The sequence below is a fragment of the Pteropus medius genome, unplaced genomic scaffold, assembly GCF_902729225.1.
Source record: "Pteropus medius unplaced genomic scaffold, Ma_sr-lr_union100, whole genome shotgun sequence".
In the NCBI taxonomy this organism is placed as follows: domain Eukaryota; kingdom Metazoa; phylum Chordata; class Mammalia; order Chiroptera; family Pteropodidae; genus Pteropus; species Pteropus medius.
This window is the reverse complement of record NW_024349800.1, coordinates 42,820,778-42,847,075: the sequence shown is the minus strand read 5'-3', so window position 1 is coordinate 42,847,075 and position 26,298 is coordinate 42,820,778. Positions and strand designations below refer to the sequence as shown.

Genomic DNA, 26,298 nt, shown 5'->3' with positions numbered 1-26,298 from the left:
AATTGAGGCTTTGTTCTCCTTCTAAAGATCCCTGTGTACATGTAAAAACATTAAGTAAATCTGTATGTTTTTCTCCTATAAATCTGTGTTATGTCCGTTTGATTCTTAGGCCAAATGCAGAACCTAAAAGGGTAGAAGGAAGTTTTTACTCCCCTACAGATAAGAATTTTCAGAAGTGAGACATCCTGAAATAGATATGGCTCACCTACCTAAAATCAGATGCATTCTGTCTTTGTTAATTTCTGCTAAAGATTTAGCACCAGGCGTTACTCCTGATGCTTGGTTTAAATTTACAGATGTAGAACGTTTTTGTAAACCAGGTATGGCTGCTGCTTCTGCTGACTCTGTACAAGTAAATCCTGTGCTGTTTAACCAAAGTGCCACTGCATGGAGAATTGGGGCCCAGGAATTCCGGTAGTGAAGTCTAGCTGTATCAATAGTCTCAGGAGTATAAAATGCTCCACCTATAAAACAATCAAATCAATCAAAAACATTACTTTTATTGTAAATGTTCACTCATTAACGAATAATTAACTTAAAAATACTCATTACATATTGTCTTAGTCCATTTTGGCTGCTATAACAAAATACATAGACTGGGTGGCTTATAAACAACAGAAACGTATTTCTCATAGTTCTGGAGGCTGGAAGTCTGAGACCAGAGTGCCAGGATGGTCAGGTGAGGGCTTTCTTCCTGATTCATAGCCAGCACCTTCTTGTGTCCTCACATGATGGAAGGGGCTAAGAAGCAGTATAGGGTTCTCCCTATAAGGGCACTAATCCCATTCATGAGGGCTGCACCCTCATGACCTAAGGGTCACCCAAAAGCCCCACTTCCTAATACCGTTACAATGGGGATTAGGTTTTAACATTGGAATTCTGAAGGGACACAGAAATTCAGACTATAGCATGTAAGAAAGGTCATTCTGACCAAAGAGATTATCCTCCTTACAAAGCCACCAAAACTAACCTCTTTCCTGCAGCTGCTGAACCGGAGTACCTGCCTCTTCTTCTCCATGCTAGGGTTTCCAGCCTCTCCTCTGCAGCTGCTGGCACCACTAAACATTCCTCTATCTTTCCCAATTATGTGGTCAGATGAATCTTCACTGTTGCCAGCATCTCCTAAAAGCCTTATCTCCTTCTCTATCATAGTCTTGGAACTCTGCCTCTTCTTTCTTTTTGACTCTTCTGTCATTCTTCCTTACTTCCTGATTTCACTACCAAACTCCAGACTTCCTCATCTGTCCTCGCACACATACAGTGACCAGCACTGCAACATACTTTATTATGGTTATGCACAATGACCATAATGTGATTGTATTAAACCGCATTTGAATTCATGGATTCAATATGGAGAACATGCTCTGAGTGAGAGAATGCCAAATTAAAGTCCACAGAAATTTAAGATATTATTACTGTTGTTGCTAGACTCTGCCAATACCATTTTGTTTAATTACTACTTGGAACACTATAAAAGCAAAAAATTCTAAATGCAGTACTTACCATCTGGGGGGAGCTGACTAGCAAACTCAGCTGGTAAAGTCAAAAGCGCATAGTCTTTTAATGCGGCCAACCATAGGCGGCTGAGTGTTGGCAGTTCAGGTTGTACAAGTGTTATTAAACTATCTGGTGGTAATTCATCTACGGTACCATCATCATCATCATCATCATCAATATTTTTAATTGTTCTTTTTGGTTTCGACTCTGCTTCCTTTTTAATATTCATAGCAACCACATATACCTAGTATGGTATTTAGGGGGAGAAAATAACAAGGCATAATATTAAAAAATGACATATCCTAAGTTGTTATGACCATGCAGTTGAATCATCAAAAATAACTGAGTATAGATATTAGAAAGTATACAATTTCATGATTTCCTGATAACCTCAAAAGAGTAATTCTACATGCTTTGGAGGCAATCTTTTTTATCAATCTGACTCATGACTAGTATTTCTCTCACAGCATATTCCTTGAGTTGGGTCCTCTGAACTTTTTCCAACTTGTCCTACTCTACTTCATAAAGCCCCTTTTAAATGTGTTTTTTTCTTTTTCTTTTTACCACAGGGTATAACTTCCTGTTTACTGCCTCTACTTCTGTAGATTTATTAAATATAATCCAGCATTCAAAAGAAAAGGCTGAGGAGAGAAGAGGTCAAAGAAAGGATTTCCATAAATATCCTTCTACCCTCTTCTTATATAGTCCGTAACTGATATTTAGCAATCTAGCTTTTACAACAGATAGCTGAGCCAAGAATATAATTTACTAGGCACACATATTATCTGTATCCTTTCTCTCTATTTTGTAAACCAAAAAGATGTATAATAGCAACTTCCTACAACATAATTTTAAAGATTCCTCTTTGTCGAAGTTATTTTTGCTTGTTTTCTTTTGTCTTTGTACATACATTTAGGTTTTGGCAACTGATGCATACAAAGCTGTATTACACATCAATGAAAAAGCAAAAAAATAAAAGGAGAAGGAGAGCAAGAGTAAAAAATAAAATTGCACACGGTAAAAATCTTGAGAAAACCATTTTCCCCTACACAGTGCTATTCATTATACCGAAGGAGGAAGTCTATGTATGTGCACAGGTACACTATAAGCTTCTTGATGGCAGGATCTGATCTCTACTTACAATGAGCAGACAGCTATAGCACGGCAATTGACTAAATTCTAGACAGTGATTGCAGGAAACAATGAATCTTCACTTTTAAGAAAAAGCATTTTTTTTACACTGTGGTGGTCTGTAACTGTTAGTTACAGTGAATTAACAATACAAACCCTGACAATTTAGAAACAGAAACCAATTAATTTTGAGAGTAGGGACTTTAGATCTCAATTTATAAACATATCACATTCATATTTTCTAGTGGTTTTAAGCTTACTCCCCTCCCATATTTACTATTACACAGACATTTTCAGAAAATGTCTCCATACAATATACTTAACCACTACAATATAGTTAACCACTCACTCCTTATTCTTGCTGTGTATTTACTATTGTGCTAGGACCTGAAGCAACAAAGACAAATACACTGTTTTCACCTTCCATGAACTCACGGACTAATACAAACATAGAGGAGTGAGAAAAGTGCTGAAAAAAGGAATGTGTTTTTAAAATTCATTTCTAATGACGTATCTTCCCCACTTCACTACACTTGGTGCCTAGGCACAGTGCCTGACACCAAACCAATACTCAGTGGTCTGTAGAATGAATGAATGAATCTCAGGGAGCACCATGAGGGAAGGATCTTAAGAAAAAGGTGAGACAGTTTTCAAAGACAAATTTCACCTATTCATAGGCAAAGATAAAAGGGAGGATTCCAGGCAAAGGGAATATCAAGAGCAAGAGCACAAGAAATAGGAAACAGCCTGACATTCTGAAGAAACTGAAAGTTTTTGATATAGACTAAGCACAGAATATAAAGCAGAAGTAGTTGAAAAGTTTGCAGACAGTGGGGAAGGGAAAGGGTCGCTGCAGGATTTAAAGTTCAGATGTATGTATTTTTCCTCAATTTATTATTTTGCCTTAAAATAATACCATAAAAAGTTTGAAAAGTGAGTTCTTAAAATTACTCACGATCCCAATTTCCAAGTTTTCCAGGCTTTCTGTGATTGGAAGTCATAATTTTGTTGTAGAGATAATTTTGTATTTAATTTTATTTATTAACATATCACAAAGTTTTTCCATGTGAATACTAGTCTTTATAACCATTCTCAATGGCTACAGTGGGTAACCCATAATATAACAATTGTCTTATAGTCGAAGTTGTATATTTACTTCTGATTCTTTATTCAGCCTTAGAAATCTTAGAAACATTAGACATAATTTTCAAAGACAAAAGTATTCAGTTCTTTATAATATAAATAGTGTTCCAAGTAAACATTTTTGTAAACTTATCTCTTTTCCATATTTTGTATATTTTTTCCTAGGATAAAGCCCCAGAAATGGAATTACTACGTGAGTGATTATAAATATTTTTATGGCTCTGAATAGATACTGCCAAATGCCTCCTGCGAGCCCTCTATATTTTACATTGCTATCTGCAATATATGAAAATATATTTTTTAGACTTTTTAAAACAAATTCTTGGCTTATTTTTCCTATTACATATTACACAAGAAAAATAGAAAAATCAGAAGCATAAGTAAAATGAAAAAAATAGACCACACACAATCCTACCACTCATATATAATACTGTTAACATTCTAAACATTCTTTATACATACTCAGTCTTTTAAACAATAATGTTTGTGTATAATTTTTAACCCAATTTTCTATTCACTTGATACCATCATTTCTCAGGATCAAGGAATATATTTAAGTTATTTCCTCTTTTTTTTTTGAGAATAATAAACAATATCACAATAAACATCCTAACTGCAGAATCTTTGTATATATCCTTAATATTCCTTTGGATAAATCAGTCATCTAATGTGCCTAGTTTCAGAAAGTGTTTTGATATATATCATTCTTTAGAAAAGTTTTACTATCATTTAAAAAATCATATTAATTTAGCTGAAGAATGTTTTTATATTTCTTTTCCTCTCCATGTTTACTTGTAGCTTTGTTTCCCCTTTGTGAACTGTCAATTTATATTTTACTAAAAATTTGTATTTTAGAATGATTATCCTAAGAATCTATACAGGAATAGCTGAGGGTAATAAAAGACTAACAGTAGAAAAAACAAGTTAGGATGCAAATGTATAGACTCTGTGACAAATTAGGATTCAAACTAAGGCAATGGAGAAAAAGAGGAAGTATTTATTTATAGATATAGAAAAAAGCATATAGGATTTACTGCTAAATTAAAAACATAGTTGCTATTTTGAGTAAGATTCCATTATATATAGATTGATACACACATACACACAAACAGTATACAGACATATAAATAGATTTATATGTGCATATGTGCATAGTGTGATATACATCAAAATATTAACCATAGTTATCGCTAGGTGACAAGATTATAGAATAGCTTTATTTTATTTTTTATACTTTTTCTCTATATTCTGAATCTCTGTAGAAAGCATGGTTATTTTAATTATCAGGACAAAATTATATTATTTTCAAACACACTAATGAAATAAAATAGGAAAGAGTCACTTAAGGGGGTTTGAGGAAGAGGAAGTAGTTAAGACTGATACTAGGTTCTGGTCTAAAGACAGGAGATGGGACCATTCGTTGGAATAAGGGGGAAAAAGAGGAATGATAAAACAGTCTTATTTTACATATGCTAGGTGTGTAGTACCTATGGGTCATCCAAGTGGAGATGTCTAATAAACAGCTAAAAATATGGGATTGGAATTTAGGACAGAGGTCTGGGTGAGAAAGAGGATTTAGAATCTTTAATATGTAAATAAAAGGTACAGGTTATTGGTGAGGATGAGATTGCCCATAAAATATGAAGAGCAAGAAAAGGGACAAGAGAAATTTAAAGAGCAGGCAGGCAAAGAGAAGCCAGCATGTGACATGAAGAATGAACAATGAAAAGGAAAAAAGAAAACCAAGAGAATAGTGTCACAGAAGCCACGGAAAACAAAAGGTTTCTAGAGGAAACAATATCAAATGCTGTAGAGAAGCCAAGTAAGCCAGACTGAGAAGTGTCCAACGATTTGGATAATTACATTATTTATAACTTTAGTAGGAGTAATTTCAGTGGACTGGAGAGTAAACTCAGACTGCAGGAAATTGAGAAGTGGGTGGCTGAATTTGCTGAGGAAGTGAAGATACTGAAACTCCTTCAATGAACTGGGATGAGAAGAGAAAGAAAGCAGTAAGTAGAAGGGAACGTTGAGTCAGGAAGAAGGGAGGAGGGAAAAAGAGCACGTAGAGGGAGATGCTGAAGATATAAAGGGGTGATAACTGATAGCACTGAGCTTGGAACAGTTCCCTTCTCATCCCATGCCAAACTAACATCTACTCTTATCTTACATGTTTCAACTTAAATGTCAGTCTCTCCAAGAAGCCTACTCTGAGCTACAAGACTATTTTGGGTACCTCTGCTATATGTTCCAAAACACTCTATATTTCTCCTATGATAACATTCATTACATTTCGTTGCATCTACTTGTTCATAAGTTTGTCTTCCTTAGTAAATGTGTTACATCTATTTTCTTCACTACTGTATTCTCAACTGCTAGTCTGGTACAGAGCTCAATAACACTTTGTTGAGTGAATCAGAGAGTGAGAGGTAAAGAGAATGAGAAAAGTTAGTTTTAGGTTAGAGGAAATCTTTAAAACAATAATTATTATATTAATAACAGAAGTTAACAGAAGTCATTGTGCATGTATAACATGGTAGGTACTGTACAAAGTCACTGATTACCTCATTTAATTCATACTGTAATCCTATGAAATGTGTATCATCACCAACACTTTAAGGCTGAAAAAACAGGCTTAAAGAAGCACTTAAATAACTCCCCAAGGTCACATAGGTAAAAGGACAGTTCCCAACTCACATAAATCTAAATATTTGAATGTCACAATATGAGGAGTTGGAAAACTGAAAAAGTAGAGGCAAAGATAGGTCTTGAGTAGAGAAATCTAGAATGTGCTTGGCATCTGAGGAAAATGATGAAGGAAAGGAAACTAAGGGAAAAGAATTACTAGAGAATATTAAAGAATCAGGCTTGAGGGGCAAATCATTAACTTATAGTACCAAGTTACCCAAAACTAAGAAAAGAGTTTCAAAGAAAAATGTACATTATTTAGTTATGTGAGGTTCTGATCTAATTTTTTAAAAGCAATTATTTATCCTCCATCCAGTGTCAGATACAATGCTAGGCGCTTTTACACACATTGCCTAATAAGATATTATTTCCATGTTATAATGAAAAAACTGAGGCTTTAACCTGACCAAAGTCACAGAGATGGTAAATTATAGAGACATAACTTGTTGTTCTGGGCCTCTGATTCAACATTTAATGCTTTTTATATTGATCTATGCCAGACTTCCTAGTAGGTGAGTCAAGCGCATTAATGCAAGTCAGTGGAGAACTGGCTAACTGACAAAGGATCTTATGATCATCAAACTACATAATAGTCTCAACATTTGGGAAAATTAATAATTCAAGTTGGAGAATTAATAGCTATTTTTGAAGCCATTTTAAAAAAATAAAAATTACTAAATCAGCTGGCATGTAATTTCTACCAATAAGAAAAGAAGTAAGTTTTAGTTAAAAATTTTGACAGGTGAAAATTAACAGATTTTTTATTAATTTCTAAGTAAAAGAAAATAGTCATATTTTAGTATTTTTTTATTAAACTACTTTCCATCTAAAATTAGAGATCTGAATTAACTTGAAAAAAAGTAAAATTTTATCAAAAAGAGTAATCATTTTATCATTGTAAATGAAAAAAATTTTACCTGTCTAAGCCAACAATGGCAGCAGGGTAAAATAAAGGAACACTCAAGGATAGTCTATTTGGAGGACAGCTTGATCTAACAGTCTAAGAAACAGAGAGAAAACTAATTTCCATAATATCTTATTGAGCTCTATATTTTTCCATTTTTCTTCTGTGAATAAAAAAAACAAAAACAAAAACCCAGACCTTCTATATCTAAACTATATCATCTGGATGTTGCATGCTTTGAGCCAGCAATTGCCTCAATTGGGTGGCCACAGGCAGCTGATACCACAGAAATATGGAAGTAAAATAACTGGGTTGGCACAGGAAGAAATAAAGAGTTAGCTGAAATACCTGAATGCAGACGATAAAAATGTAAAGTATTTGGCAGAAGGAATTTAGAAAGGTGAATTTAAAACAATGTCATTATCTTAAAAAAGTGGCTGTGGGAATGAGAGGGGTAAAAATCGGCTATTAAAAAACAAAACGCAAACTGTTGGCAAGTCTCCTGAAATTTAATCAAATAAAAGATTCTTGGCCTAAATTATTTTCTATTACTTATATTTGTATGTTTTCCCTGTCTAATTTCCCCACAGTAAGTAAGGAGGGCCCTTCCTCAATATAGAAGTTTTAAAAAAACTCATTAACAAATATAATTTTCAGGCTAGGTGAAAAAAGTGAAGAGATTAAGAAATACAAATTGGTAGTTACAAACCAGTCACAGGGATGTGAAGTACGGTATAGGAAATACAGTCGATAATATTATAATAATTACGTATAGTGCCAGGTGGGTATTAGACTAATCAGGGGATCACATCATAAATTATAAAAAATGTCTAACCACTATACTGTACACCTGAAACTAATTTAAAATAATATTGAATGTCAACTCATTGAAAAATAAAAATTAAAAAAATATATAATTTTCAAACATTTAATAAGAATTCTTTTGAGACATAAGTGTATATGTATTTCAGTGAGAAATAGCAAATAAGAGATTTTAAAAAATATCTGAATCCAAGGGTCCATTAAAAAAAATCAAACGACAATATTTTTACCTATAGGAATGGGGAACGTTTCTCACATGTGGAGAAATGGTTCAGAAACAATAGGCCATAGTTACCTCCGCCCACGCTTTGAGAACAGCCAGTTTTTCCATGGTTGTGGCACTCTCCCGGTACAGTTGGCTGGAAGAGCCTTTTCCGGACTGAACTTTGTCCAGAGAAGAAACAAGCAGATTGTGTACTCGACGGAGATCGTTGAGATCACTAACAACTCCACTTCCAATCCACGTACTACACACCTAGCCAAAGCAAAATTTTTAATCTTTGTTAAAAAAAATTAACATATAACATGTAAGAAAATGGAGTAAATATAACTTTTTTTACTTGGGGGAAGAAACACAGAACAAAATCAATAAAAAACTCCAAATCTATACTTTAATTTTTTAGTAACAAATCAATTTACGAATTTTTTTTATATACTTATGTCGAAAACAAAATAGTATTTACTAATGTTCCATTGTCTAATTGGACAAACATCTTATCAGAAAAAATTTTCCACCCAAATCAGGTCAGTCATGAATAATTCTTCAATTCAACAACATTTCTGCTTATTACAAGAAAAGGGTTATTCTGAGTTCTATGGAAGAGATTAAAAATAAAGGGAAAAAAACTAGTCCTTGTCCTCAAGTAAGAAAACACAGATTGAACAAATCCATGAGAATATTTTATGATTACAATACTGTACTTAAAACAGAGGAGGGAGAGATTGATTCTAGTAGGAAAAATGGGAATGTTTTGATATCAGGAAGGTCTGTATGTATAGATACAGGGAGGCTACATGGAAGGAGAGATGAGATTAGGAAAGTTAAGTGGGAATAGATTATGGTACAATTTAGAACTGAATTCAGATTTAGGCAATCATGAGTTTCCAAGGCTTCTGAACAGGGAGATATTATTAGAATTGGGCTCTAGGAAAACTGCTTCAGTACTTATGTACAAGAAAGAATGTGTATAGACAATAAGCAATGTGTTCAATTAAGTGACTATTACTGTACTGTGGCGATACTGAAGCCAAGGGAGGGATGTCAAGAAGGAGTGGTGGACGGACAGGGCCCGCTTTTTCCAACAATTACCAGTCCTTGCTTTCTATCTTTTGGCCAAGACATGTTTCACAATTCACAACTTTTTGACAAAAGGTAACAAGGTATAAGAGCCCCATTAAGGAAGACACCAAGTAAGATGTGTGTGGCAGCGCCCCACAATTAACACACGGATATTTCTGTAATGAAACATTGTATGAATCACACAAAGAGAGATTAATCGATACTATAGTCTCACTTAGCTTCACGTCAAGGCCAAATGAGTACAGTTGGCTCAAGTTTCGCTAATAAATAAATTTTCTATGAAAAAGCTTTTGGCTTTAAAGCACTTGATATTGAATCGTGGTTAATGGATTGTGTTCCTACATTTAAAACTTTTTAGAAGTTGAGAATAAATATTAACTATTTTTTCTCTTATAATCTTATTCTCAAAGACGTCAAAACTAAATTTAATAAAAATTAATAAGGATATTTTAAAATTGATTGTTATCAATTATGAACATACTGATGGCAAAATAAAATGCCAGTCAAGACAATGTTGAAAATATGACATTTAAAGTGAAAAAAGATTAAACATGAATATGAAAGTTGAGCTGTTATTCCTAAGAAAACTAAATATATTAAAGAAATCTGATAAATATTTCAATGAAATTTGGTAGAAATATAACTAAAAGTTGGGAGAAATTGTAAAGATTGAGGATTTGGCACTACATTTGCTTTGCAAAAACCTAAGTACTTTCTCCACTTTAAAGAACATGAAACTAGAAATTGCAGATACTGCATTATGGGTTTGACTTATGTAGAAAAACAATGCAGCATTGCATCAGCAAAATTATATTGAGAAAAGACCTTAGCCTTACATCAAAAGAGTGGTGAATGAATGTACATTTATAAGTTTTAAGCTGAAATCAATACTTAAAGTATGTATTATGTTTATGATTCCTATCCTGCTTTAAATGATTCTTTATTAACCCACTGATTATTGTCCCCAACTGTGTTACAATTGAAGATCTTCCCATAATATCTAAGAATTACCCTGATTTCCAGGTTTAACATTACATTTATCTAGTAAATAAGTTGGAATGCCATGTTTCATGATCTGCCTAAAGCCAACTCCTTACTTTCCCGTAAGGAAAGAAACTTGCAACCCACTGCTCCACACGTTTTAAAACCAAGTTTCCTCCCAGAAACAGAATGACAGGAGATCAAAAACTTATGCCTGCCACTAGAAAAGAAGAAATTTCTTATAGAAAAAGCAGCTAGAACCACATAAGAAATAAGATGTTTAAGGCAAATTCAGTAACAGGAAATTTTCACAGTACTTATTCACAAGATGAAATTCTAATAGCCTTTGCTTTTCTAATGACCGGCTTTGTAGGAGGTTTTCTCTGCTTAAATACTGTGCTCTGAAACATCACCATGATACATTTATTTACACATGACTGTGATTTCTGATGTTGATGTGCTCATATCCCAAAGCAAATGACCTACTGTAACTCTAAAATTTGTACCATGATCCATAGATCTCCTTAAACTAGGCTCCCTCTTCTGTCTGCTATTGGTGAGAGAAGTTCAGTTCTCTGAAGGTCACCATTAAGACAGCAGGCTTCAGAGAAGTAAGTCTTAATAATGGAAGAGGCAAATCCATTCAGCCAAAGAGAGAACTAAGTCAGAATCCCTAACGTATCATTGCAAACGACAGAACATTCTCTGCATAGAGACCACGTAGCTTGGTTATGGATTCTAAACAATAACGATAGACCAGATCCCTGTACTCCAGAAAACTCAAAAGGAGAGAGTTTCTTCTCTGTTATCCTTAGGTAAGCAGAAGAAGGATCTGATTTTATGAAAAAATAGAGCTTAATGCATGATTCCTTTTTCAGGATGAGGCATTATTATTATCATCTTACGAAAGATGTAGGAACATAACTGCTTTCGTGACTCTCTTCAGATACAATTATGTGAGAATAATCCCCTGGGATTAACTTGGCAATGATATTTCCATATTGTGAAATTCTCTGTAGGATAATTTAATACCCAGAAACTTGTAGAATTTCCATAGCCTATGGTCAAAAAAAAATCTTCTGTTTCCTAGCATCGTTACTTTACATTCTTTAATTCCAGATTTTGCAGTTACTTTCATTTTAGTCACTCATGATTTTCATATCTCTGCTCATTTCTGGATTATATAAGAGTCATGTAACCCAAGTCATATCCTCAGCTATGACAAAAAAGAGGATGTGATTAACAGTCCCTACTTCATCATTTGATACAGAATAAAAGAGGAAACTGTCACTGTTATATTTCCAAGATAAAAATAAATGTAATTTAATTTTTCATTCTTCTTTCTTGGAAGTAAAATTCTAAGATAACTTTGAATTTATAGAAGATAACTTTAGAAAACGCTATTTTTCTTCTTACCTGGCAAGCTTTTGCTATTATGTCTGATGGGGTATCTTGTGAAAAGGCTGGTCTTAGAGCAGCTCCCACCTAGAAAAATGAGTACAAGTATTTTATGTTTAAAGATAAGTAGTAAACATAAAGCGTCTTGTCTCTTTGGAGAGGAAAACATACAAAACACATCTTTGTTCTTTTCCTTTTTATTACATCTCTCTTATTTTTCTTTCCAGATACAATGAACTCAACCACATCATTTTTCTTTTGCTTTACAGAAGGTTATCACTATTAAAACTATATAAATGCTCTACCAAATAGGCAATTAATTTTTTTCTCTTTCCTTTGTTTTTGTTTAATTGTAAACAGAATTTTCTGACAAAGTAACATGGTCTCAGAGATAACAAAAAACTGCTATTCTTTTTTTTCTATGTTTTCCTGAACATATTTCTAACAGTATTTGTGTCCTGGATGAATCTCAGATAACTGGATCAATTCTGTTAAATAACTTAGTAGTAAAAATTCACAGTCACCAAAAAACCTGACAGATCATTTCACTTGAAAATGAGATGCTTTAAAAGAAGGTTACTCAAGAAATATTACTTTATTTACTGTTGTTATAATAAGTGAAGAACTATGAGCTTTATTTTTAATAAGCCAACATTGGTCACAAATTCTTAGATATATTAGATTTAATTAATATGCATGAGCTGAATAAGGATTTAGATGTAGTGAACTCCTAATCTAAGATTTCTTCCCTTTCACTAGAGATTCAGTTGCTAAGGCATATAAGCAACAATTTGGAAATGGATCAAGAGCCCCTCTCAGTGACTAAAGATACATGGCAACTAAATGCAGTATTAGCATTGCAATAATCAGCTAATCACAGAGCTGGTATTTGATCCCATACTGACGGAGTAAAAATACTATAAAAGAGATCACTGGATCGACTGATAAAACTAGAATAGATTATATAAAAATAGTATATAGTAATGTTCAATTTCCTGAAGTTGATAAGTGTTCTATAATTATGTAAGACAATGTTCTTGTCCTTTGGAAATATAGACTGAAATGTCCAAGGGTAAAGGTACGTGACTTAAATAATTTACTTTTAAATGGTTTAGAAATAAAAGTGTGTATGAGTTTGTTTGTGTGGAGAGAGATCGATACTATAAATGTTAAAGCAAATGAGGCAAAATTAACAATTGGCAAACATGAATAAAGGATATAAGACAGTTTTTTGTACTATTCTTGCAACTTTTTTGTAAGTTTGAAATTATTTGAAATTATTTCTAACTGAAAATTAAAAAATAGAAAAGATCTTCATTCTGATAGGTTGGGTATTGGGGGTAAACAACTGCACATAGGTTTTCTGTAGCCAGTTGGGCTAAAAACTGTAACTTCCTCATTTGTACCTGTGTTGGAAAAACAATGAATTATACATTATTTCCACTTTTATTTCATTTAAGTATAAATTTTAGAAAAGGTGTGGTGTGTCTGGAACCAAGAGTATGATATAATCACAGTAAAAAAAAGTCTGTTCTTTCCTTGCTAATGTTAAGTTTTTTGCTTTCATATAATCACCATTATTAGGATTACATCTATTGTGTCTCATTTGAAGAACATAATTAAAGGAATAAATCTCAGGAGAAATAAGTGCCTCTGTTTAGAATGAAAGAAAAAATCTTTCAAAAGTATCTAATTCTTTCTGTAATAGTTTATCTGCTGTTATTAAAAGTTAATTTATCCTTTCGCATACAGGGCACAGTTGCTTTTCATTTTTTAAAATGCTTATAAAGTCTCAACATATAAAAATAATGGCAGCAAATCCACAACACTCTGTGAATGTTCTTTTTATCTTTTAAGTGGCAAGGCTAAATATCTAAACATAAGTCAGGAAAGCCAGGCTGGAATTTCTATTCTAGTTTTATCACTAACATGTTATCACGACTTAAAAATAGTGACAAGTTTTATGCTGTTGTTTTTGCAACTGTGAGTTGATTCAAACTATGTAACAGACAATGGGAGGAAAGATATGTCTTCCATGTGAATAAATAGGCTGCAATTCCAAATACATTTCTACAGGGAATCTTTACTCTTTTAATGATCACTCCAAAGATCAATTTTAACTTTTTAAATAAATAGGATATCTCACATTAGCTTGATACTGCTCCAGAATCACATGACCTGGAAATTCTGGCTCAGGCACAGATGCAAATTTCTTGATAATGTCTTCAAGTGCTTGGAGTCCAGCCATCCGCAGCTGGTTACTATGATCGGTTGCAGCCATGAATGCCATGCGAATGAGGTCAGAAAGATGAAGTACCAAGAGGTCATCTGAAAATAAAAATAGAAGGAAAAAGGAAAACTTTTCCAAAAATAAGTGTAATAATGCAAAAATATAAAATGAAATAAATTTCCTTTAAAAAGCACTTTGATTCTCATATTTTAGTGTTTAAAAATAACAAAGATACACTTTCAAGAAAGTTTCCATATTATAATCTCTCAAGAACACTGGTAAACTGATTACTATAACTTTCCCCAAAGAAATCTAATTCTTTTAGAACAGGGACTGGAAAACTTCCTCTGTAAAAAAACAGATAATAAATATTTTTGACTAGGCCAGCCATGTAATTTCTATAGCAACTACACAACCCTGCTGTTGTAGTATGAAAATAAAGTTTTATTGGAGCACTGCATAACCATCTGTATACAGCATGTATACGGCATGTATACAGATGTTTATGCAGTGCTCTGATAAAACTTTATTTACAAAAACAAGCTGTAGGCTAGATTTGAACTACAGGCTGTAGTTTGCCAAACCCTACTCTGAAAAAGACTTTTATAAGGATAAGATGCAGAAAGGGAAGTATTTTTTCCTTTTAGCCTTAAAGTAAAGGCTGATCTAAATCTGCCCTAACAAAGCTTAAAAGCAAGTCTCAAGAGATTTCAAAAGATGTCAAGTAATTTAACTACAACCCAGAACAAAGTCCAACACCATTTAAAGAGATAAAACAAAATCCAGCACTAATAGCACAAAATTTGCAATGTGTAGCATCTAATAAAAAGTACCAGGGATGCAAATAAGCAGAAAAAATATATCTCATAACAAAGAAAGGAAAGGAAAAAAATCGACAAACAGAAACAGTTCTAGAAATGAGAGAGTTGATAAATTAGCAGAGGCCTTAAAACAGCTATTATAAATATGTTACCTATATTCAAGAAGGAAAAGGAAAGTATAAATATGAAGAGAGAAATAAAAGAGAAAACCACAGACAGGACTTTTAGAGATAAAAAATAAAATATCTGCAATAAAAAATATACTGGATAAGATTATTAGCGATTAGATACCGAAGAAGGAAAGATAAGCAAACTTAAAGACAAGGTAACAGAAATTAAAGAATTTATTGAATTAGAGGACTCTAAAATCCTTCAGGAGGCTACAAAAGTTGCAAAGATTTTTTGAAGCAGTGGCAAGTCTGTGGTTCAACCTCACCCTGAAATAGCTCCTATTTAAACAGGTTTTGCTGTTATTGCTACTGTGAAGGTTACAAGCATCTTCCACTTTTTTCATGTGCCTACCTAAAAGGCCAATTTTAGAATCTTAAGTTCATAAAAGAATATCTGTTGGTTTAAAGGAGGGAAGCAAAGAAGACTAAGAGCAAAAAAATATTTTGCTAGAAGTCCCCAGTGCTTCCTCAACTGAGAAAGGTAAAAACACACCATCGATAAAAACTAGATACAAAAAACTATTGCCAGAATTTGCAAGAAAATTTCTAAGGCAGAAGGAGCCATATTAAAATGGGCATATTCATATTATGCCAACCCAAAGTAAATAAAAGGACCCTTTAGTCCTCCTGCTCTCTCCATCACCTAATTGACAAGGTCCAGGACTATATTAATCTACCAAACCAAACTAGGCAGTTGTTCCTGGAATGAAAGTGCTGTTGCTTCTCCACACAATCTCTACCTCCAACCTTTCTTAAGTCAGGACCTTTATCTTTTTTTCAAATACAAGGAGATGAACTCTTAAAGGGGTGTAATAGGAAGGGGTACTGGGAAGAAACTCCAAAATGGGGAAAGAATTAGCAGGCTGTTAGAGGTTTATGACATCTGGGAGAAGTAATTCCTTACAACTAAAACACAGTAGATAGAAAGAGAGATAAGAATGACACAGGAAGAGCCCACACTTATTGGGTCTATAATCTTCCACATACTCTGCCATGACTGTTCATAATGGCAGACAGTAGGTGCTAGAAAGGATCCTGTTTCAGTAAAGCAAAACGAAGCAAGTTAGATACTGGAATCTAGGTCGGGGAGCTGTTATATCAGCTCACCATCCAGCTACCAATGTGAAGTACCCAGTAAATCAAGAGAACATGGGCGATCCACCCAACAACATTACACAGTGTGAGAAAATGCCAAACATGATGAGTGTGCTCCTCTTTCAATGATACATAAACAAACAAGCTTGTGAAAAAAAAATATACCCAGGGAAAAGAAAAATTCTGAAGATTCGGCGAAAAAGCTAACCTCTGAAAATAATTTTCTATAAAAACAAGAATAAAATTTAGAAAATCATTTGTCATCTCAATAGGATACAAAAATCATGGCTGCTATAGAACAAGAACAGAAAACTATAATGAGTGAAAAGAATTCAGTATAATGGAGGTGAAAGAAAGACCGAAAAATTAAAGGAAAACTAAAAAAACAAAAGAAGACTTAAGATGCACTACAGAAGCAGAAAAGAATAAAATATTATCAGTGATATAAAGGGAAAACTTGTGAGGATCTCTGACAATGCAGGCAGAAGAACAAGACACATAATGAGAAAAAAAAAGAAAGACATAGAAAGGAAAGCCAATTTAAAGATCTTTACCATTCCTTAAATACAGCAGGAATACTTATCCTCCTGTGCCTTTACAAATTCTCTCACTCCCTCTGCTTATAATAAACCAGTGTGGTAGGCAGAATAATGGTGCCCAAATATGTCCTTTCTCTTATCCCTAGAATCTGTGAATATGTTACCTTACATGGCAAGAGACTTCCCTGATGTGATTAAAATTATGGACCACCAAATGGGAAAATTATCCTAAATTTTCCATATGGGTCCAATTTAGTCACAAGCTTGTAAAATCAGAGTGCTTTTCCTCTGATAACTAAAGAAGGATCACAAAGAGATTCAGCCTTTCTGGCTTTAAAGATAAAGAAAAGGGACCAAAAGCCAAGAACTGCAGGTCACCTATAGAAGCTGAGAAAGAGAAAAAAGATTCCTACAGAGCCTCCAGAAAGGAACACAGACCTGCCAACACCTCAAGTTTAGCCTGGTGAGCCTAATGTTGGACTTGCTGATGTACAGAACTATATGTCAATAAATTTGTGTTGTTTTAAGCCACTAAGTTTGTAATCATTTGTTATATAGCAGCAATAGACAACTAATACAACCAGCTTCTTCTACCTTGAAAACACTTTCTCTGCCTTTAAAATTTAGCTTCAAAATTCCGTGAGGTCTTCCCTGGCTATTCAGGAAATGAATACTACGTTTTAATGTCCCCAAAGCACTCTATCATACCAATACTGGGACATATAATTATGTGAATGATAAATCTGTTTCTCTGTCTTCTAGAATTAAAATTTTTCAAAGGCATGGATTATGTTTATTTTCTTCTTTGTATTACCAATGTGTAGCAAAGAACAGGATTCAGTAAATATTTGATAAATAATGACATGAATAAAGACAGTGTTAATGACATATCGTGCTTTGTTGGTATCCTATATTCAGATTCACATTTTATACATGGTTTACCACTGTTTTACTTTTTGTTTGTTTTTTTTAATCCATTGTGAACTCTGCTGTTTCTCAAACACAATAAGCTGAAAGGCATTTTTAATGTATAGACTTCAATATTGTTAATACATATAATGTGTCTTCAGATATTTAAAAAATGACAGGGTAATGAAGAGACTACAAAGTACAAGACAGAGACAGTTTGTTACTCTACAGTTCTCTCAGCTTGTCTGTCTCTTCATTTGTAAAATAAAGATACTGAAGCTCATAATCTCTGTAAATTCCCGGGGATGTGTGGTATAAAAAGCTTATAAAAGATAAAAACAGTGAGCGCTTTCAGTAATAAACAATTTTTACCTTTTCAAAAAACCTAATAGCATTTCTGAAATCTAACAGTTTGAAATCTGCAAGTTTGAAATCTGCCAAGGCATTCAAAAATTCTGACATTTTCCATACTGGGGACTGCAAAACTCACTTTATGCACCGAAAAGCTTCGCCATTTCTGTAATAGAGTGCTAACCTGAGACTTTTAACACTGAAGTGTTAAAACTAGGACAATGTACTGAGGAAACATAAGTTACTGTCACCATGTCCTTAGAGCAAATGATTTAGATGATAGATGATAGACAGACAGACAGACAGCCATGAAAAGCACAGTCTAAAGCATGTTATATAGCAGTAAAATATTTCAAACCTATAAAAATACTCTGAGGAAAAGAAGTACTTATTTTAAGTTTACTTGTAGGGTTTCGTAGTTTAGCAGAACGGGCCATTGCAAGATCAAAGTGAGCCTGGTCCGCATTCTCACACAAATTGATGATTCGACACAGGCAATCAGCAGCGAACACCCGAGTGGCCCACCGAGGTGCCACAAAGGGCTTTGATTTATCTTCTTCGCCTAGTGTGGTAAACATGGTATCATCATCCATCTCATCTTTCTTTTCAGATTCCTCATCTTTTCCACTACTTAACAGAGTTGCAGTACTCATATCTGTAATAAAAATAAAAGCATATTGTAACAACCTCACATATTAGCAAAAATGATGCTATAGAAATAGCATTAATGTTAAAAGATTTCTAATTTTAAAAAGACTAAATTCTCATTTTTTGAAAACAGAATTGGCAAGTCTCTTTTTTAGACAATCAATCTAAAGGATAATATAAATGTATCTTACATATATGACTAGTTTCATATAGCATATTAACTACAGAGTAACCTGGGATTTTTATATATGAAAATTTAGTTTGAATTTAGTCATTTTCGAAAAAAAAAATCATTAGATTGCAATGTAATTTAACCTTCAACATTTATATAGAAATCTAGATTAAAAATTATTAGTATTTTTAAATGTAAGTTCACATTTGTATATATATCTATATCTATGCATAGATCTACATATGTGTATATATAAATACATATCAGGTAGTAGTTTTCCATTATTTTGAAAACATATTTTTTATTTAAATACATACCACTAGAAGCTGCCAGGACATCTTTACAAAGCATTAGCCAGTGGGAAAGTTTTTCTACAGCCAATGATGAAAGCATATGTCCCAAAGTATCATGAATATCGGAACATAATTTTCTATCTGTCTCTCGGTCTAGCATTCCAAAAAGAAGTCCCTCAAGACCTGTTTCTGTTATGTTAACACCTCGGTGTCGGCAATGGATATCACTTCGAGAACTACCTCCAGGTGCAAAAGGACTGACATCTGAAAAGCAATTTTTACAGATGAACTTGTATAAGATTTTGCTGTATACTGTAGATAACAATTATGCTAAAGAACAAGGCTTACATGTAAATTCACAATAGCAACAAAACCAGCTAGCTATATATATAATTTATCTGTGGCTTCCAGTTTACATATCTTGAGGATTAGAATTTAATCTGACAATTAAAGGTAAAACCCTGATCTTTAAGACTGATTATTCTGAGGTATTTTAAACAAATATCCAGGGAATGCTCAGTAAAAATATTTGATTCTAAGAAGTGTGGGCAACAGATATTTTCTAAATAGATTTAATGTAACGAACTGAAAACTTATTGCTATACGTGTTGGAAGAATAAATTGAAACCTGATTCAAATCTTACAGTTCAGATTTTTCAAAAAATCTATAAAGACAGAACACAAATTATAAATGCATTGTATCCTAAAAGTTCATCTAAAAATGTGGAAAATTCCTTCTAAGAAACATACAATCAAAAGTAATAGTGTTATGAAATAGTAACAGTTAAAGTTCTTGCTTTATCGAAAAATGTTTTTGTTCTCATAAACAAAGTAATAAAAATGGCAGCCCTAAGAGTGAACACAGTATGTTTTTTAATAGAACTCTTATTATACTATGCTAAAATTGAAGTTATTTTGGTATCTTGCTTCTTAGTACCTAAGCAACTTCTGTGCATTGGAAAGCTCTTAGCTTACTCTCACACAGAGGAAAGAGCTCTGTCAATTAAGCTCTGAAAAAGTTCCCAAACAACCTATCTCTAGATTCTAGAAGACCAGCTGTGATATGCTTAAAACCCTCCAAAAAAGCAGAAAGATCTGAAGAAATCAAAGATTTACCTTTTGCTACCAAATCATCTACTGACATTTCATAGATTATTTGTTACTTTGGCCTTATTTCTCAGAGGAAAAGTTATATCACAAAAAGTTAACTGCTGTCAAAGACGGGAACCTTTCTCTTCGGGTACCCCCAAAATAGATCATTTCTCTTTTCAGAAGTCTATTAGTGACACAAAGCAATATTCCCAGAATTAGTCATTCTTTATATATATAAATCATCCTCAAGGGATGGCAGAATTATTCAGATACTAACTGCTATCTTTTTAAGCTGCAAAAATTTTTTAAAGGTAAAAATGTGAAATTGCCAAGAAAACTACAACATAATTTTAAAGGCGGTAACACTTTTATTTTATTTAAAAGAATAAGAAAATTGGCCACATTTTAACATAAAAATGTGACTTAATAAGTAACACCCATTTGAAATGTCAAAATATTAAACGAAAAAAATACTGACTGATAAAATAACTTACTAGCACCACTGCTCTCTTTGTCTCCTGCATTCTTTGCTAAGCTCATGGCGTATTCACATACTTCAGCCGCTTCTCTTTGTGCAAGCTGTCGGAGACACGCCACAGCTGCTCGTCGAAGCAACAGATGGGAACTACATAAGTGAACCTGGAAACCATAACAATTTTAGACAATTTTTTTAAAAAGCTGTAATCTTACTTGTTTAACGAATGTATATTATCACCTTACTTGTGAAGGGGTTCTTCATTTAACAGTCTCATTTGTTCAAAAACTACAGCCTAATAATGGCCTTTTGGAAATACAATAATACCAATAAAATACATAAAAATATATATATATATTTTTATGTCAAAATAACTGTCCCAAAACCTGGGCATTAAAGATCATATATTTAAAGTCCAGAAGGATCTTTTGCATATCATATTTACACATGGTCCTACTAAACTTTGCCATCTAAACTTTTTAAGTGCATAGATTAAATGCAGTGAATGAAAACTGAGGGGGCAGAGCGCACAGTAAAAACTGAAAGCAAAGGAGGGTATTTATTAAAATTTTCAAAATTAAGCAAACATAATCACCTGAAAAGAACTGCAAAATAGAGCCTTTTATCTCAAAAGTTCTTGAAAGAATCAATATAGTACACTCTGATATGTGAAGTAAAGTATAAGGCACAGCATAGCCTAATGATTTAAGAGCTCAAGTGAGATTTGAATCCTGGCTCTGTCACTTACTCCTGTGTGACCTTAGACAAGGTACTTAATCTGTGCCCTGTCTCCTCATTTGGAAAATGGAGATAGTAATTCTTCACAGGAATATAGTGAAAATGAAATAATATAAGTATTTTGTTTAGAACAGTGACTAACACATTATAATTGCTCAATAAATATTAGCTATTATCATTATTACTATAAATATGATTAAGACAATATTAAATTATCTTTCACATGCTGCTTTTTAAGCACAGAATTGAGTAATACATTTTAGAAAAAATCCTATCTAGAAATGATGAAGGGCGGAATAATTATGTGGACTACATCACTCCTTCGCAATACTAGATAGTATATTTCTTGTAATAAAAATATAGCATTATTAATATACCATTATAGATTATATGTTTTATGTTAACATAGCATTTATAACTTATATATTTGCATAAAATTCATAGCTCATGAAATTTATACCAAGTATTTAAAAAAATAAAACAAAGGACAAAACATGATAAATTTTTTTTCAGCAAAATGTTATTCACTTCTAATCCTAAAAATAAATACATTTTAGAATTTTCAAATATCCTAAAACTAGAAAGCTTAAGCATGTTCATCTGAAATGGGAAGAACAAGTCATTTAGTCTCTCAGTTTCTTCCTTTTTATCTGTACAATGGGGACAATGTCTACCATGCCTATCTTACGCAATTGTGGTAAGAATCAAATGACCAAATATGTATGAAGAAGAATACCATAAAAATGTAATTTAATTATAATTAAATAGAACTGTAGCTAAGAAAATACCTTCAACAAATGTTGACTGGCTGAGACAAAATGAAAATGAAAGAAATAAAATATTTTAGTTTACAAAGTGTTTTCAAAAACTCCATTTCAATGATTCTGAGGTGTATTTCTTTTTCTATTTTAACATCTCTATACTTAGACATTAAAATTACAATCTATGGTATCTTACAGTCACTGTAAACTAGGTAAAAGTAAAAAATGTATTTGTTTGAAAATTTTCCATTGACACTTTCTGATAAAACCCACAAAATATTAGGAACAAAACATACTAAATTTGATTTAAAAAAAAAAAATGTGGTTTCCTCATGTCCCTTCCTAGTCCCTTAGAGAAAATCACAATCTATCGTGACATCCCCCTTAGTTTGGTTTAGCCGGTTCCTAAACTTTATATTAATGGAATTATGTAGTAGTATTCTCTTCTGTATCTGGCTTCTTTTTAGCAATATGTCTGTGATTTTCATCTAATTGATTCCATGTAACAGTAGTTCATTCATTTTTATTGCTGTATAGTATTCTATTAAATAATTATAGCACTCTGCTGATTGATGAACATTTATGTTGTCTGTTCTTTGGCTATTAAATAGTATTAAAATTTGTATAATGAATAACATAGCAACGAACATTCCCATACATGTCTTTTGGCATACATATGCCTGGACTTCTGTTAGGTACTTACTTAACAGTGGAGTTGCTGAGTCATACTGTATGTATTCAACCTCTATAGATTAGGCCTAATTGTTTTCCAAAGACACTTTTTTACTTATATTCCACAAGCCTCAGGCACACTGTGCTGCTTTCTACTACATCAGACCTCTACCTTTCTGTAAAAGCCCCTGTTATTTTACACTTTATGTCATCTTGCTATCTCTGCTTGTTCCTACCATGTCCTTACATCCTAGACAACTGGACACTCCGGCTCTGTCACTGATGACTTGGGCATTCAGCTCAAGTCTTCCTCTCGTTGACATCTACAATTTTCCTAGATGACATAAATGCTTATGCACAGAATAATTCTGTCAGGACAGGAGAATGAATAACTGGTCACATTGTATAAAAGCAGTTGCTTGCCAGAAGGGAAATAGCAATAATTCAGAGTGGTGGTTATTCTTTCAAAACCACATTTTGAATAGCTTATCATTATACAAATTTTAATACTATTTTATCATTTAATAAAGATTACTATGGTGTAACTTATCTCTCAAAACATTTGCTGAAAAAAAAAATCACACTTCATTTGTGTTACACATGGAATCATCACATAATACAACCACTTCTGGTGGCAATAATTAAGTAGAAAGGAACATGAAATTTATAAAAATCTAAATTGATTTTACTAATTTGGATGAACCCAAGTGTAGACTATTTTTCAGTGAGCGTCAAAAGATCTGGTAATAAAGACAGCACAAAGGACTTCTGTCAATATGGAAACAAGACAACACTTGAACGGCCTTTTTTCTCATCTTTATCCTGCCATGCTATTTCCTTCCCACCAGCCGTCTTTAATCATACCACTCAGTCTTTCGGAAGAGGTTCAGGAAAGTGCTCCAACGTGCCAAGTAATAAAACCCTTGAGGTTCTACTAAGGAAATCAGTTTGGAGACATTATTTTGTGTTAACACACAGGAAACACACTGTGTTCCCTATGGCTTATTGATAACCTACACCAAGATTAAAAAAAGTCATATTATTACTTCCCCAGATCCTCTTAAATGTGTTCTTATCTCATAAGGTCAACTTCCATAGTATTATTACCCTTAAGGAAAAAAAAAAAAAAGGAGGAACCGGACAACTGAGGAGCGTGTCTGCATTTTCATCACATTTGTTAGTTGCCTAAGCTTGTATCATGTAACAAGTTCACTTTGTTTAAGAGGTGCCATCTATGGCCTCGGAGCTTGGGTATTAGACCATGGCTTTTGGCAGGAAGCTATATATATTGTTGCAGGATGCAATCTAATGTATACTCTTAGTTGACTATTTTCTTTAAGGATGGTCTTTGTTCCCATTTCACGTGCAACTGGTTTCTGCCCTGTGGCACACTCAAACTCCTTGACAATCTAAGACTAGTTCAGTTCCCTCTGGTCTGTAGTGAAACAGGAGCAAATCTTGTTGAGTAAAGCTAAATATACCACATGAGATCTAATATCTTAGCCTTCAATTCCTTCACCACATCCTGGATTACCTTCTCTTCTCTCTCAGCAATATCTTTCCATGGTTACATTTATAGTGCCTTTGTCCCCATATATCAGCCTCCTCCTGTCTTTGCCTTCCTCCCTTATTCAAATGACATTTCATAATCCATTATTTCAACACTGTCTTGTTAACATCCTCGCCTCGGTCATCCTGGCATTTAATTGAATCTGCTTGGCCAAAGCCCAACTGTGAATGTATCAAAATATCTGGCTGCTCAATGCCTGCACACAAGTTGTTAACAGGTGCTGAAAAAAATCTCACGAGGTAGACTGGTACCATCATTAATTACACAGTGGAGCCAAAGAGGGCCACTGACCTCTACTGAACCCTTAGTACTACCACAGAATCTTATATTTCTCCAGTTACTCTCATCTCTCATAGCCCATTCTCCTCAAACTTCTGACCTCTTCTTTGTTCCCTCATTCACAGAATTTGATCTTCTCTTTTACTTGATTAAGAAAGTAAAAGTCATTAGATAACTCCCTCAACTTCCAGCCACCAAATCTATAAACCCACCTATATCTATGGTCATCCTTTCCTCCTCTCTTTATGTTGCACTGGAAGAGATATCCCCTTACTAAGCCCTGGAAACTCTATTCCATTAGGAACCCTGGATAACTGATCATTCCCTCTCTGCCCTACACCTTTAACTCTTCCACCCTGCTGGCTCCATCTCATTAGCATTTAAGCATGCTCACATCTCACTACTGTAGGAGAAAAAAGAGTCTCTCCTGACCCCACTACCCCCTTGAACTAGCGTCCTCTGTCCTCTCCTTTCCAGTCAAACTTCTGGAAAGAAGTTTCTGTTTATATTCCATCTAAACTCAATCTATTTGGGCTTCCATTTGTACCACTCTACCAGATGACTAAACAGTTCCTTAAAAGCATCACACTCCTTCCTATCTCAGGGCCTTTTACATCTTTTTCCCTCTGCCTAAAAATAAATGCTATCTACTCCAATATCACACTCTTCTCTAAACTAACTCCTCTGTATCCTACAGAGCACATCTTAAATATCATTTTTCAGGGGAATCTTTTCTGAATCCCTAGACTACGAAAGGCTCGGCCATTAAATGCTCTCCTGTAGCCTTTTCTAGCACTGATTTGTAAATAATTATTGCTGACCATGTTCCCTGGAAACTATAAACTTCATTACAACAGAGACTTCATTTTTCTCACCCACAAATATATCCCTCATGGTCCACGTGGTGCTTGACATACAGCAGGTTCTCAATAAATATTTGTTGAGTGAATAAATTAATGACTATGATGATAGCAACAGATCCTCAGAAGTTATTAATTAAACTTTAGGAAATAAAATCTGAGTGGGAAAAACTGAAATTATGCATTCTCAGCCAAGAAATAAATGGTTTATGAAAATATTTCCTAAGATGTGAAAGAGAAAATCAGTGAATAAAATTGTCAGAAAATGACTTTTGAAATTGCAACTCCAGAAGTCACCATCCAGGAAACATATTTTTTTGTTTTGGCCTAGTTTGATCCTTTGGGAAACAAATTTGGGGATCCCTAAATAAATCAATGAATGGAACAGGCTTTATACTTACACAAAGGCTAGGAACGAGACTAGATAGATTGACATGTCGTGGTGCAAACATGTGAAGTTGCTGAAGGCAAGATATGGCAGCTGCCTGAACGAGGGAATCTGAATGATCCTGGGTAATTGCACAACCCACCAAACAAGAAGAACAAATTGTGGAAATTGTTGCTTTATTCCCTAGTAGTAAAATTTAAAAAAAAAAAAAAGTAAAATACAATTATTTTATTATCATAAAAAATAATCCTAGAAAACAATTAACTTCTAAATAACCCCTCCTTCTAATTGCTATTAACAAAAAGTCTACAGTCCATAGAAATGACTTCAAAACATGACTGTATATGGATGACAAAAATGCATCTCTTTTA

The 26,298-nt window shown here is 33.5% G+C and overlaps 1 protein-coding gene across 2 annotated transcripts in view; it reads right to left on the bottom strand.

Annotated features, from left to right (window-relative positions):
- Positions 1 to 26,298, bottom strand: part of HEATR5B (HEAT repeat containing 5B) — a 73,916-nt gene that overhangs the window by 11,085 nt on the left and 36,533 nt on the right. For both annotated transcript variants that reach the window (XM_039887399.1, XM_039887400.1), the window contains exons 21-29: positions 25,941 to 26,110; positions 20,679 to 20,823; positions 19,117 to 19,356; positions 18,383 to 18,634; positions 14,011 to 14,192; positions 11,883 to 11,951; positions 8,481 to 8,660; positions 1,504 to 1,741; positions 210 to 464 (exon numbers count right to left, since the gene is read on the bottom strand). In XM_039887399.1, coding sequence (XP_039743333.1) covers positions 210 to 464; positions 1,504 to 1,741; positions 8,481 to 8,660; positions 11,883 to 11,951; positions 14,011 to 14,192; positions 18,383 to 18,634; positions 19,117 to 19,356; positions 20,679 to 20,823; positions 25,941 to 26,110 — 1,731 coding nt within the window. The remainder of the gene's footprint in view (positions 1 to 209; positions 465 to 1,503; positions 1,742 to 8,480; positions 8,661 to 11,882; positions 11,952 to 14,010; positions 14,193 to 18,382; positions 18,635 to 19,116; positions 19,357 to 20,678; positions 20,824 to 25,940; positions 26,111 to 26,298) is intronic.